Source organism: Canis lupus, unplaced genomic scaffold (assembly GCF_011100685.1).
Source record: "Canis lupus familiaris isolate Mischka breed German Shepherd unplaced genomic scaffold, alternate assembly UU_Cfam_GSD_1.0 chrUn_S1938H2137, whole genome shotgun sequence".
Classification (NCBI taxonomy): domain Eukaryota; kingdom Metazoa; phylum Chordata; class Mammalia; order Carnivora; family Canidae; genus Canis; species Canis lupus.
This window is the reverse complement of record NW_023330804.1, coordinates 1-14938: the sequence shown is the minus strand read 5'-3', so window position 1 is coordinate 14938 and position 14938 is coordinate 1. Positions and strand designations below refer to the sequence as shown.

Sequence of the window (14938 nt, the reverse complement as noted above, 5' to 3'; positions counted from 1 at the left end):
TGAAGCGGACCTGGAAATAAATAAAGGAATTATCTTATATTTTAAAAAAATGTCAGAGGAAGCTACTTTTCAGAGAGAAAGCACAGTGTTGACTAAATACTGAGCTTTAGATAGAGTTTCTGCCTCAGAAACTAAAATTTAAATTTGAGATGGAGACAGATCAAAGGGTCAGGAAGGAGATTGGAAAGAAAATATCACAGATAATAACTAACCGTTACCCTTAGTGACATAATATGGAACAGACAATTGGAAACAAAGAAGTTGGATTCACTCTAGAATTTCAATGAAGAAAAAAGGAACAAGTGGAAAACAAATAATCAAACAAAACTCAACTCCTGGTAGGAAAATACTACATAGTGTAATTGTTTTTAGGAGAGAGGCCCATAGGAAACTCTGCAATTTGGGGGTTGATATGCTGGATATGAAGAGGATCTGATTGCTAATCTTCCTCAGAGTCAGAGAATATATGTATTTTGCGTAAGCCATTAAAACAAAGTTCAAGGTATTTCCAAGTTGCTTGAGGTGGATCTTATCTTAGAGGTCTAGCTCTCTGTTTTACAAATAAAATTGTGGAAAACCTCAGTTGTTATGATCTGATTTTGATTTGTTCAGGTTCACAAAACTAGCAAATGGCATAGTTTAACTCCGAGTCTCTGGAGGTTATTGCGGTCACTTTCCCCAAATGTGAGTCTGGCTATCTGCCCCGCTGTATGACAGGAAATCAGTCTTTATGGGACCACTGGTCTCGCTAGCAGTGGCACCAGCCACTAAGGCGTGGCCCTTGCAGGGTCCTGTTATCAAAATTGCCAGTAAAAGTACAGGTAGGTTATTAAAGCTTAAGAACCCCAGGACAAATTAAGTAATTATCTTTTTATTTTCATATATCCATGGACTAAAAGGTGGCATATTATAAAGGAAATGGCACTATCCAAAATGATGAGTGTGGAATATCACTTCAAGAATTTAACTCAGAGGTCAGCCCGGGTGTGGCTCAGCAGTTTAGCGCTGTCTTCGGCCCAGGACGTGATCCTGGAGGCCCGGGATCGAGTCCCACGTCGGGCTCCCTGTGTGGAGCCTGCTTCTCCCTCTGCCTGTGTCTCTGCCTCTCTCTCTCTCTCTCTGTGTCTCTAATGAATGAATAAATGAAATCTTGACAAAAAAGAATTTAAACTCAGAGATCCTCAAAATGTGTGTCCCAAATTCACCTAGTTCTAAATATCTTCTAACCCTATATGTTATTTCAATTTTTGGAAAATACACCAGATACTACCTGAACTGCCAGCTTAGAAGCAGGCATAAGACATGTTGAATGATAATATAGTCTTTCAACTTGATGTTCACTTTCTTTTTACAAATGGGAAACCAAAGAATTTTCCCCAACATCTTGTCTTCTCTTGTCTTTCTTGACTCCTCTACCTTCTCCTAGAATCCAAGGTGCTCAAGTTTTAGTTGAAGAAGCAAAACCATTCCATTGTCTCTGAATTAACCTAAGTAGATAGGATGACCTTGTAATTTATAGCTAAAATGGGACTTTTGAGGGACCTGGGGGCCCTATTGAAATAGATTGTGATGACTAGCATAAGTAGGGGCTGTCCTGGACAAATGGAATATACGGTCACTCTATTTATGCAACAAGATGAGGTTTTAGTCTCTTCCTGAGAAGCATCTTCTCAGATCAAGCTTAACCATCTGTAAGCATATGAAACGTGGATGGAACTGGAGGGTATTATGCTGAGTGAAGTAAGTCAATCGGAGAAGGGACAAACAGTGTATGTTCTCATTCATTTGAGGAATGTAAATAATAGTGAAGAAGGGAATATAAGGGAAAGGAGAAGAAAGTGGGAAATATCAGAAAGGGGAGACAGAACAATGAAGACTCCTAACTGTGGGAAACCAACTAGGGGTGGTGGAAAGGGAGGAGGGCAGGGGTGGGGTGAGTGGGTGACGGGCACTGAGGGGGACACTTGACGGGATGAGCACTGGGTGTTATTCTGTATGTTGGTAAATTGAACACCAATGGAAAATTAATTTATTAAAAAAAAAAGCATAGTGGGTAGTGAAAAGGAATATAAGGGAAGGGAGAAGAAATGTGTGGGAAATATCAGAAAGGGAGACAGACATAAAGACTCCTAACTCTGGGAAATGAACTAGGGGTGGTGGAAGGGGAGGAGGGCGGGGGGTGGGGGTGAGTGGGTGACGGGCACTGAGGGGGACACTTGACGGGATGAGCACTGGGTGTTATTCTGTATGTTGGCAAAGTGAACACCAATAAAAAATAAATTTATTATTTAAAAAAAAAGAAAAAATAAATAAAAATAAAAAAAAAGAAACAAAATATAATGAAGTTCAGAATTCTCAAAGCTAGAATACTCAAATATTTGGCACTGGGTCTGTGAACTGAGTTGTGAATTTTTTCAGCACCACCATTGCTTCAAAGAGAGCTAGATAAAATTAAAATGAAGATGATTAGTTAAGGTTGTTCAATGTTTGTTTCTGATAAGCATTCACATGTTTGCTTATTAAATATTGTTACTGTAGTTTTTTAAAGATGTATTTATTTGAGAGAGAGCATGGTTGAGGTGGGGAAGGGTAGAGGCAGAGGGAGACTTAGGCAGACTCTGCGCTGAGTGCAGAGCCGGAAGCAGGGCTAGATCTCATGACCTTGAGACTATGATCTGAGCTGAAACCAAGAGTCAGATGCTCAACGGACCATGCCACCCAGGCACCCTTGTTACTGTATTTTTGTACAGCAAATAGGGAAATAATTTAGAAACAGGGTTAATTATAAGTAAGCAAGTAATATTTCTGATTAGATATGGATTCATATCAGAAAAACTACAAATGCTTACTGAAACTGATGCTTATTTTATTTACCTAAAAATTCAGATATTCAAGTATATTAAAAATAAGATTATTCAAATATTATTCAAAATTAGACTACATCAGAATGATCCTTGGGAGTGATAATTTAGAACTTATCTTTTGCTTATGAACCTACAGATGGAATAATATAGGTTCTGTTGATAATTCCTAAATTTAAATCTTGTTGAATAGGAAACCAAATATTTTCAAGTTTCTGTAGTATATTTTCAGTCCACTACGGAGCCAGAAATATAACAATATTTCATGTGACATTTTCATTTAAAGCATCTTTGAGTGGTATGTGGAGAAGGAAGCCTTACCAAGTTAAGAAAAAATGCCATTTACTTTTGATTTTATTTTATTTTGTAGGTGTACCAAAAATTTTTTAAAGTCTTTTATATTTAGTATAAAATTACAGCAACACCTTGCCAGTAACCAAAACCTTCTGGGCCAGAGCTCTGAATTGTAATTAGGTGATAAAGGCTTTTAAGTTCTCTAGACAATTTTTACAAAATCTCTGCACTAAATCCATGTCCTTTACAGTTACTATTCTACAGAACTGAGCTTATCGACTTTTCATCTTGTGTGTGTGTGTGTGTGAAAGTATTAAAAAATTTATCTATTTTCTCTGTGAATAGAATATTGAGAACAAAAAACTCAAAGGAAGCAAGAAGAGTTGATAAAAAAGGAGACAGATTTAATATGCATACATTCTTAATGAGATTGGTAGTTAATTAAGACTCCAAATCAGCAAGAAAAATTTAAATGATATCCATGAACTACTGCTTAATAAGGACAAGATGTAATTTCTTTTAGAAAGAATTCCATTAAAAAAATCAGTATACGTGCTTTAACAAGTTGTTGGTATGTAAAGTGGAAGGCTTTATTTTTTGGTAGAATTCACTGTCTTCATTCTTCTATACAGCTATCTATATACATGAAATGGTTTTATAATGTAGTATAAAATTACACATATTATATGATATATGAATATATAAAAATCTATCTTGGTATAATTTCCCCCCAGAACAAATCCTTTGGACTTGAATACCTGAGACTGAATCTGATGAGTGAGAGTATGGGGAAAAAACCAATAATCCTGGTTCTCTTAGCCCAGGTTATAGGACTGTTTGCAGCTACTGCTTATTTGAAGTGATATGTCATGTCATTCTCTACTATAGGACTTTAGAAATGCTGATTCAATGTCATGTCCAAGTACATTTCCTTGGGAAGTTGATGAGGGTGAGTTGGGGAACAGGTGTAGTCATGTAGACGGAGTGGTAGACTAGCTTACAAGGTATTTAGGAGACTGATGATTCATCTAGGTTTCAGTTATTAAGAAATACAATACATTCTCCAGAAAACAAAGAAAATAAGGAAACTGTTTCATGAGAAGTATCATATTCCTATACTATCCTTCCTGCTTGTCCTTCTCATCAGTGTATTATTAAAATTAAGTTGTTAAATACATTCATCTTTGGGACCATGAAGAGAAGAAGACAATACTATAATAACTTCATCCTGGGGCTAACATTACCAGGATTCTTTACTCCACACCAAACACATTCCTATTGACAAATTTCTTTTCCCATTCAAATTATGAATGAATCATTGAGTTGTTGGTATAACCTCTGAATCATTTTGCTAGTGTGAAAATATGCTGTTCAGAGTTGTTTACATTCTTTCCTTTCATTTCTTTTGGAGATATAAGCAAGTTGGATCAGGCTAGGGGAATCTGTGGCCAGCAATCCATTTCTCCATGCTGAAGCTAAGTGCCTTTTACCAGGACCACTCCTTGACAATACTGCTATTGAGATTTTATCAACAGATCCACTTGGCCAGTGCTTGTGGCTAATGAATACCATTTGCATACAAGATGGAATATTTTACCTTCTTTCTGGTATGTCAAGCCCTGGGGACCTGTGTATACCATAAGCACCAGGCTTTAGTCTCTGGTGAGGAGATCATGGTAATTCATTGACCTACCAAAGTTCTTAGCACTTCTTTTAGATCTTAAGTCACAGTGTTAGTGTTACCTGGTGAAAAACAAGGAGATTCTTACCATCACTTTCCTTGTATCTTCAGGACACATAAAAAGAGAGGAGTAGGAGGTGAGAGGTGGGGGTGGAAAGAGGTTGAAAAATACACAAAACAACACATTCTTCTCTCATCTGAATCTTAATATGGTGGAGATGGAGTGATCTTAGAGACTGGTTGGAAGTGTTTTCAAATACCAAAGTCGCAACTTAAAGTCTTTCAAAAAATAAAGTACTGCTTTGCAGATTTATTTGTTTGTTTTTGGTAAGGCAGAGGGTATTACTGCCCTCAAATATACTGCCCTCAAATATAACTTCTCACTTTCATTTCACTACCATTCTTCAGTAGGAGAAAGAAAGGCACATATAGTTAGTATGCTGGGAATTTCATATGCCTGGTCTTATCCATGCCACAGCCCATAAGTGCCTTACTGTTCATAATTCTGTCTGAGATGCTCTTCACCCCTTGCCTGCCTGGAAAAAGAAAGCTGCTTATTCTTCAAAGCAAAGCTCCAACATCACTACCTTTCTACCAGCAGCTCGCCTCCCCCCAACCAAGCAGAACTTCGCTCTCCCTTCTCAGCTCTTTATGGCACCAGATGCTGCCAGTATGATGCTTATCACCTTGTACTTCAGTTGGTTATATGCAAATCTCTCCCTCCTCCAAGAGAATGAGCTCTTCAAAGGCAAAAACTGTTTCTTTGCTGATGTATCTCCAGAGCCTCACAAACTATTTCTCTAGTGCCTGGTAATGCCCAATAGATGCTAGTGTGACAACCAGTACTGGTGCCTGCTCTGATATTCTTAACTCTACACCAGGTTATTTCTGAAATAGAAACCAACTAACCAATCCACAAAACAAAAACATAATTGCTAGCTTTATTACTTTTCTAATCTGTATTCTTACTTAACTTGAGCATGGTTTTGTGAGTGGGTTTATAGAAAGGGGTTGGGGCAAGACAGGGTAGGGCACGTTTCTGAATTTATTTCTGAGCAACTGCTTCTTAGACTTCAGTATGAGTCACTTAAGTCACAGAAATCTACATCTTGAATACATTGTGAAACTTTTTATTTTTATTTTTATTTATTTATGATAGTTACACACACAGAGAGAGAGAGAGGCAGAGACACAGGCAGAGGGAGAAGCAGGCTCCATGCACCGGGAGCCCGACGTGGGATTCGATCCCAGGTCTCCAGGATTGCGCCCTGGGCCAAAAGCAGGCGCCAAACCCGCTGCGCCACCCAGGGATCCCCATTGTGAAACTTTTAAAAGCTAAAAAAATATAGGAGTTTCAGATGAAAGGTGTGAGCTGTTGGAAATTGAATTGTATTGAATAATACACCTTGAAGTTGTTGTACTTTTTTCAAAACCCTCACTAAAAGGATCCAAAGGAACTTCTCTCTGTCCTTGTATAAAGCCATCTTTCTGTTTCTTCTCCTTTTCCTCCCACCTTCCTTCTCCTGCTTTTCTTTTTCCCCATCCTTCATCTCGTCTCTGTTTTATATGCTCTCTTTCTCTCCTTTTTTTGTTCCTAGAAGTTTATTTTTAAGAAGCTGGCAATGGTGATCGCAAGTTGGCAAATCAAATGAGAGGAAGATTATGGAGAAATCAGCGCAATCTACGCTATGACTATATGAGGAAAATATTTCTTACTTGGTTTTATTTTTCTGAGTTTCAAATGCATTTCTTTGTTTTTGTCTAGGTGATATTGTCACATAGACCAAAATCCAAAACCAGAGAAGGGAGTATAGAGAAAAATCTTCCTCCCACATCTACCCTTTAGCTATTCAGTTTCCTCTGGTCAGAAAGGCAAGATCAAGTTTCCTCTGTGTCTTTCCAAAGATATTTTCTGCCTATGCATATAAACACTCACTCATACACTCACACACATATATTCTTTTTCTCTTATTTTACATACATGGAAGCACATATTTTGCACCTTAATTTTTCTGCATGTTGGTTATTTTTTTTTGATGGCTGTAAGGCATTCCATCATGTGAATATATTCTAATGCATTTAGCTAGTTGCTTATTTTAAGATATTATTTATTTATTTATTTATTTATTTATTTATTTATTTATTTGAGAGAGAGAGAGCATGAGTGTGGAGCCCAATGTAGGGCTTGATCCCATGACCCCCAGATTATGACCTGAGCCGAAACCAAGAGTTGGACACTTAACACACTGAGCCACCTAGGTGCCCCCAGCTAGTTACTTATTGATGGACATTTAGGTTATTTCTAATATCATGTTGTTACAAGTTATGCTAATAAATTACCTTGTCCATATGCTATTTCACGCATGTTCAGGTATTTCATATTCAAAGATAAAGAACTTTTGATCAAAAGAAATGTATGTTAATAATTTTCATAGATGCCAAAGTGCCCTCTTCTCTCCCTATCTTACAGTAGACTTTAAACTTTTTGATAACTCCTACTCTCTGACTCATGGGGTTTCTATAAAGCATAATTATTTTTTATTAAATATTCCATTACCTAATTCTTAAGATAAAAAGCATTTGCTTTTAGTGCTTTTATAATGTTTAAATTTTAATAAAGTAATCAAATGAAAGAACTGAATCTATATTGGAGACCGTGTCCAAAGAACTCGTTGAAAAGTAAAAAAGATAGGATTCAACGAGTTATTTTGTTTACATAATCTTGAAACCATTAATGTGAGGCTTTTGTTTTACTGACTTGGCAAACTTAACTGATCATTTAGGCTTAGACTGAAGTTCTTAATTTCACAGTAGTCCAAAAAAATATCATTTTATATCTATTTATTTTCACAGTTATTTTCTATTTAATTCAATAAATATTAATTATCTAAAATGTGTTAGACAAGATTGGGAGATTCAGGACAAATATGACGGTCTGCCAATTCAGGGGTTCACAGTTAATAAGTGACATTGAAATAGACTTCCAAAACTTACTGTAGTCAGGAAATACTGAAAGCACTTGCTTGTAATTTTAAAAATGGCTATTAAGGAAACCACTGTTATAAGGAGGTGAAAAAAAAATCTCAACCAGAAAATCATCTCCATTTCAATTGACCAATTGATAAGTATTCATAATTCTCTTCCTGGTGCTGAGGCAAATTGCATCACCTCTTGCCACAGAGCAACATGAAATAAAAGCTATAAAATGCTTCACCCCTTTTGACCTGGTAATTGCTATAATTAGGCAATTTTTTTATAGTTTGGAAATAGTTTGTCAATCTAGCCCAGTCAAATGCAATTATCTACCTTTAAAGGACAAACAACCAATTGAAAGATCAATGTTTGCAAATTTTCATGGGGTAGCCTTGCACTGACCCTGCACCATCTTATCCTTGAGTTAATATTTATTGTATGATTAGATTATAAACAAAATCATGAACACTTGAAATTTACATATTACAACAACAGAAATTGTATGATGTTGGTCTACTTAATGAAGTTTTGTGAAATTCCGTTTCTTGATTAAGCAACATTAGATCTTATGCAATGAACAATTTGTTCCATCTTGCTTGGTAAACAGTTTTTGTTCCCTGATTATGTTTAAGTAGAAATTACAATCTGTTTAATTATTGTTGTCTGCCATTGTTAATGTTGTGCAACTTTGATCTTAGTACTGTGATCTAATAGGGCCAGTTCAGCCTTATTTCAAAACTCATGCATTGAACAAATACTAATTAGCACTTATTATATGCCAAAATGATACCTGGATATTAAGATAATAGCTGGGTTTTAGGATGTAGAACTTTTGGCATGGCAGAGAAGACAAAATAAACAGCTGGATGAATAGAGATAATTACAAATTTGGATAACTATTTTGAAGCCAACAGCTAAGAGATGAGAAAGTACCTGAAGTAACCAGTAACAGTCAGAGAAGGCCTCTGAGGAGTTCACAGTTGACCATGGACCACAAGTTCGAGAATGAATGGGTTCTACAATTTTGGGAAGAGTAGTCTAGGCAGAGATAATAAATGTTAAGCCAAGAAAGAGAGCTTGACCTTTTCTGGGAGAAAGATGACAGTACATGACTTTTCTGGAAACACTCAACTAGTTAGTGCTAGAAGACATAGGGCTCACTTTGTGTAACATCATCAAACATATCTGATAGAAGGTAGAAGAGATTCATCATTCACCCCTTCATTTATTTAATATGTTCCACTGGAAATACAAAAATCAAACAGCAAAACCACCTGCCTTGAATCTGATATTTCAGGAGTTAAATTACCTTTTAATAAGTTTATATTCTTACCGTTTTCTCATATTGAACATATTCACTTTTTGAAGTATAAAGCACATGATGAAATCTTTACATTTTGCATAATATTACTTCTGGGTACAAGAAGATTCCAATTGCTAATAGGTCCATAAAAAGATTAATATGAAAAAATTTAAAGATTATATGTAAATTGGACATCACTCTACAAATTATGCTTTTCTTAGCCCCAGCTGAACCAGAGGTGGACATCTCATCCATGATGGGCCAGGCAGACTATCACATGAGAATGGAACCTAAACTGAAAGATTCAGTAGAGGGGGTGAGAGCCCTTTGCATTGCCAAAGCCACAAACCACGTAAAATTAGGTAGAACCATATAGAGCACAGAGAGCCAGTCTGAAGAAAGTGGCAAGAAAATGTGGCAAAAATGCAAAGAAGCAGCACTAAGACCATGTGCCTCATTGAGAAATAGAGTTGTGTGCTTCCAGATTTTCCAAACTTCATGTGTAGGATTGCTGTAAGATTGACAGAAAAGGTCAATAAAAGGTCCTGCCATGGACCATTTAAAGTATGTGGGGTCCACATATTACAACTCACACAAGGAAAATTACGTCACTATAGAACTCAAGGGCACTTCTAAAATTCAGTAGCCAATACTCCACATTGGCACAGCAAGACCCTAAATTCTGAACATTCATTCTTGTGACTAACACAACTAATGCTTCAGTCCTAATAGAAATGCTTCTCTGTATCCTCTGCCCTGTGTCTTTGAAACAAAAGCAGTGGTACCAGTTGTTGTGTCTCTTTTGATGTCAGAGACAGGCATTGCTTCAAAATGCGGGCATACCTGGGGCAGGTAGAGGCTTTTGAGTAAGAGAAAGACTGGCTTACCTGTCAAATGTTTGTCTAAACCAGCATGAGTGCAATAGGATTGTTTGCACAAGAAAATGTCATTTACAATAGTGCAGGATGTATATTTTTTTTGGTTTTTTCGAATGTTCCAATTTGTGACTTCCAGAGGAATTCACAAATTAGCATAGTATTAGAATAGTTGTACATGGTGGAAAAGGATCATTTTATAATATTAAACCAATTCGTATCATTTATAAATGTATATAAATGTGTTTGTAACATACATAATACTATTTTTATATAACTGAGAGGTTCTAGATATTGTAAAAAGAGTTGATGAAATATAAATTTTATGGATTGATATGAAACTAGTATTTTTGTAGTATTTTTTGTGGAGTAAATAATTTTCATATGCAATCTTACAATTTTAAGTTATGGGATATAAAATCCTTGGTTCACTTCTGAGTTATTGACACTTCCTGTTGCCACTGCCTCATAAGAACAATGGTTGTCCAAGTTGAAACAAACATATTATTTAAGAACCACAGTGACTCAAGTGTGGTTTGTCTAATTAAGCATTACCATCGATAAAACATATTAAGTGAATATTTAATAATAATAATAAAAAACAAAACTGCTGATTATGTTGTCATAAAGTTGACAACATAATCAGCAGTTTTGCTGGAACAAAAGCAAGAATTAATTTTTTAGAGTAAATGTTATTTATTGTTTATATACATTTTAGTAGTCATCCAAACATCTGCTGACCAGCAATAAACCCAGATATGTATAATAATAATTAAATTCATTTATATGTGATATCTTGCTAACTTTCAGTCATAATAGACCATAGGTTTACATTTTAAAAGTTATCAGGTTTGTCGACTAGAAAGAGCAAATATATCTTACTTAACAAATATATTAGTATTTTGACTTACCACTTTTAAATATTTGCTCATATGGTGTATAAGTCTTCATTGTACTCTTGTGCCATGTGCTACAGATATCAGGGTGGGCCTGCTTCTGACCAAGTTTTACTTTTTTCTGGTTGAGATCCCTGTTGTGTCATTTCTATGAGAATCTTTTGTATCCTTTTAACAACACTGCAAGTTTTTGACTTGGGCTAGTTTGAGTAGGTTTCGGTTTTTTGCACGAGAGTTCTATCTAAGCAATCACAGAGGCCCATTTCATTTCTCATGGAGGTGAAAAATAAATTGGTTCTCACATAATAAAAATCATAATCTGATCTTTATTTAATTTGATCTTATCAAATTATGATCTTTATCTTGAGCTTTTTAAGAAATCAGGACTTTTGAAAAAGACCAATGATTCTGCCAAATTTATTAGTACATGTACTTCAGTTTCTCTGGATATTTGGATTGATTTTAAGTGTACTATAGAAATGAAACAGGCAAAAAAATAACAATTTTATTTTGAATTAAGCTCCATTATTTTATTTTTTATTTTCTTAAAGATTTTATTTATTTATTCATGAGAGACAGACAGAGAGAGAGGCAGAGACATAGGCAGAGGGAGAAGCAGGCTCCATGCAGGGATCCTGGAACTCCAGGATCCTGCCCTGAGCCCAAGGCAGACGCTCAACCGCTGAGCCACCCAGGCACCCCAAGCTCCATTATTTTAATAGAGAAAACAGCTTGATGTATTATAAAATATATTAAAGAGCAAAATGACATTAATGGTATTTGACTTCAGACAGAAAACTAAACAATAATAGAGAAGAACTTTGTGTAAAATATAACACTATTTGAAAAGAAATCTAAAACAAGAAAAGAAATCTAACTCTGTTTTATTTTGTTTGTTTGGGGGGATCCCTGGGTGGCGCAGCGGTTTGGCGCCTGCCTTTGGCCCAGAGCGCGATCCTGGAGACCCGGGATCGAATCCCACATCGGGCTCCCGGTGCATGGAGCCTGCTTCTCCCTCTGCCTGTGTCTCTGCCTCTCTCTCTCTCACTGTGTGCCTATCATAAAAAAAAAAAAAAAAAATTATTTTGTTTGTTTGTTTTAATTTAAGCACAAATTTCAAAGTGAAAATCCAAGAGAAACATTTCTTCTATTTATTTTCCTGGTTAAAACCAAATTGTTCACTGTTTGGAAAATGTTCTCTAATTTAGAGTCAGAGAATTCTTAGATCTGAAAAGATCTTTATACAGTTCTCTAAGTCCACCCTGAGCTTAGAATGCTATACTGATTTGGCCAATGTTACCCAGACCATAAAGGGAAACTTAAAATATGTTTGTATTTGGATTATTAAGTATACTCTTTGTACTTTGGTTAAATTAAAAAAAATAAGTGATTATTAGAGAGAAGAAAGAGGGTTAATGACCAATTTTAGAATCCATTTCTGCTCTTGTTACTCATGAGGGCACTGCTGTGATATTGAGAAGGGAAAGTTTAAAGAAAGGAAAGATACATGGCATTAAATTTAGATTTAAATATATTTTGATTCCACCTAGTTCTGTGCATTCATTCAGATGTGATGCCGATATTCAGATCCTGTCATTTGGTGCCTGAATGCATGGAGAGCTAATCTTGGTATGAAAAGGGGTAGAATTGTTGACGTTTTATGAAGATTTTTTTTTTGTAGAGTCACTATTTCAACTCCTTTCTTTTCCCTTCCTCCTCAATGGAGTTAACCATTTTAATGAACTATTTTATTACTTCCTTCCTTCTAAGGTGAATCCTTGCTCTTATATTCTGAAACCCCTCCTTGTGTAACTTTTCAGGGACCTCTCTTTTTACATACTTTCTGCTTATCTCTCTCTAGAAGGTCTTTCCCATCAATATTTAAATGTCTTTATATTTCTCCCATCATTAAACGTAAGCAAGCAATCAACCTCCTCTATCTCACCAAATGGATATTCCCTTCCCTTCTTCTCAGGGCCATGCTAACCACTTGCTCATGCTCCATTCATTCCTTAATGAATTTCATCTCAGCTTGACACTCCCTGACTCACCTAACTCTTACTCCTTATCCCAAATTCCTTCACAGAAATTGCTCTCTAATGAATTACCACTGGCTGCCTACCTGCTAAATCCCAAGGATATTTTCAGTCCTTACCTGTCTTGGTCTCTAGTGTTTCCTAGAGTGTTACATCTAGGAAAAATCTTCTACGTCATCTCCTCTAGCCCCCTCCAATCAATCATACAAAAACTGGAGATATGAGTCAAGGCATCCTCCTTCCTCATCACTCTCAGCAGTGCTTCTATAGTGAAGGGAAATAAATGAAATGTCATGTTGCCAAAAGACTTCACTATTCATCTGCCCATCTCTCTACCAGGAGAAATAAGTGAAAATTCATGATAGTGAAAGTGAAATGCTTTCAACAGGAGGTCAGGGAGAAAATGACTTTGGTCTGCCTGTCTAATGAGTCTCATTTATGAACTTTATGGGAGCTAGGTTTTTTTTTAAAAGTGTGTAATTCTATAATTTTGAAATTAATTTATTTTTACAAAGAAGAATAGATATTAAAGAATCAAGAAAGATCTTGGGATCTGGAGAGTGGCTGGCGGGGGTGGGTGGTGCTGAGCAGGCAGCCGTGGACACCAGGTCTGTTCTCAGAGTGATGGGCCTTGGAGACTGAGCTGATTGGAGGAGGCTGATTGGAGGCTTATTCATCTATAATCACAAGGGGGAGGTGCTCCTCTCCCAGGTCTACCGAGATGACAGGGAGGAATGCAGTGGATGCTTTCGGGTCAATGTTATCCACACCCGGCAGCAGGTATGCAGCCCCATCACCAACATCGCTCGCACCAGTTTCTTCCATGTTAAGCGGTCCAACATCTGGTTGGCAGCTGTCACCAAGCAGAATGTCAATGCTGCCATGGTCTTTGAATTCCTCTATAAGATGTGTGACGTAATGGCTGCCTACTTTGGCAAGATCAGCGAGGAGAATATCAAGAACAATTTTGGGCTCATATATGAGCTGCTGGATGAGATCCTGGACTTTGGCTATCCACAGAATTCAGAGACAGGAGCACTGAAAATCTTCATCACTCAGCAGGGTATCAAGAGCCAGCATCAGACAAAGAAGAGCAATCCCAGATCACCAGCCAGGTGACTGGGCAGATTGGTTGGCAGTGGGAGGGCATCAAGTATCGCCGGAATGAGCTCTTCTTGGATGTGCTGGAAAGTGTGAACCTCCTCATGTCCCCACAGGGGCAGGTGCTAAGTGCCCATGTGTCAGACCGGGTGGTGATAAAGAGCTACCTGAGTGGCATGCCTGAATGCAAGTTTGGGATGAATGACAAGATTGTCATTGAGAAGCAAGGCAAAGGCACAGCTGATGAAACAAGCAAGAACGGAAAGCAATCAATTGCCATCGATGACTGCACCTTCCACCAGTGTGTGCGACTCAGAAAGTTTGACTCTGAACGCAGCATCAGCTTCATCCCACCAGATGGAGAGTTTGAGCTAATGAGGTATCGCACCACCAAGGACATCATCCTTCCTTTCCGGGTGATCCCAGTAGTGCGAGAACTGGGACGCACCAAGCTGGAGGTCAAGGTGGTCATCAAATCCAATTTCAAACCCTCTTTACTGGCTCAGAAGATTGAGGTGAGGATCCCAACTCTACTGAATACAAGCGGGGTACAGGTGATGTGCATGAAGGGGAAGGCCAAGTGCAAGGCCAGAGAGAACGCCATCGTGTGGAAGATAAAGCGCGTGGCAGGCTTGAAGGAATCGCAGATCAACGCAGAGATTGAACTTCTGCCCGCCAATGACAAGAAGAAATGGGCTCGACCCCCCATTTCCATGAACTTTGAGGTGCCATTCGCACCCTCTGGCCTCAAGGTGCGCTACTTGAAGGTGTTTGAACCGAAGCTGAACTACAGCGACCATGATGTCATCAAATGGGTGCACTACATTGGCCACGGTGGCATTTATGAGACCCGCTGCTAGCTGCCTAGTAGCAGCCAGCCTGCTTCCCTACCCGCCCTTTTCCACAGGTCTGGGTGCC

General features: G+C 37.5%; 1 protein-coding gene across 1 annotated transcript; it reads left to right on the top strand.

Moving 5' to 3' along the window:
- Positions 1 to 730: 730 nt before the first annotated feature.
- Positions 731 to 14885, top strand: LOC119878817 (AP-2 complex subunit mu-like). The gene is given in 3 exon segments (XM_038589385.1): positions 731 to 821; positions 13563 to 13999; positions 14002 to 14885. Coding segments are annotated over 3 exon segments (1407 nt in total). The 3' UTR covers positions 14881 to 14885.
- Positions 14886 to 14938: the final 53 nt, after the last annotated feature.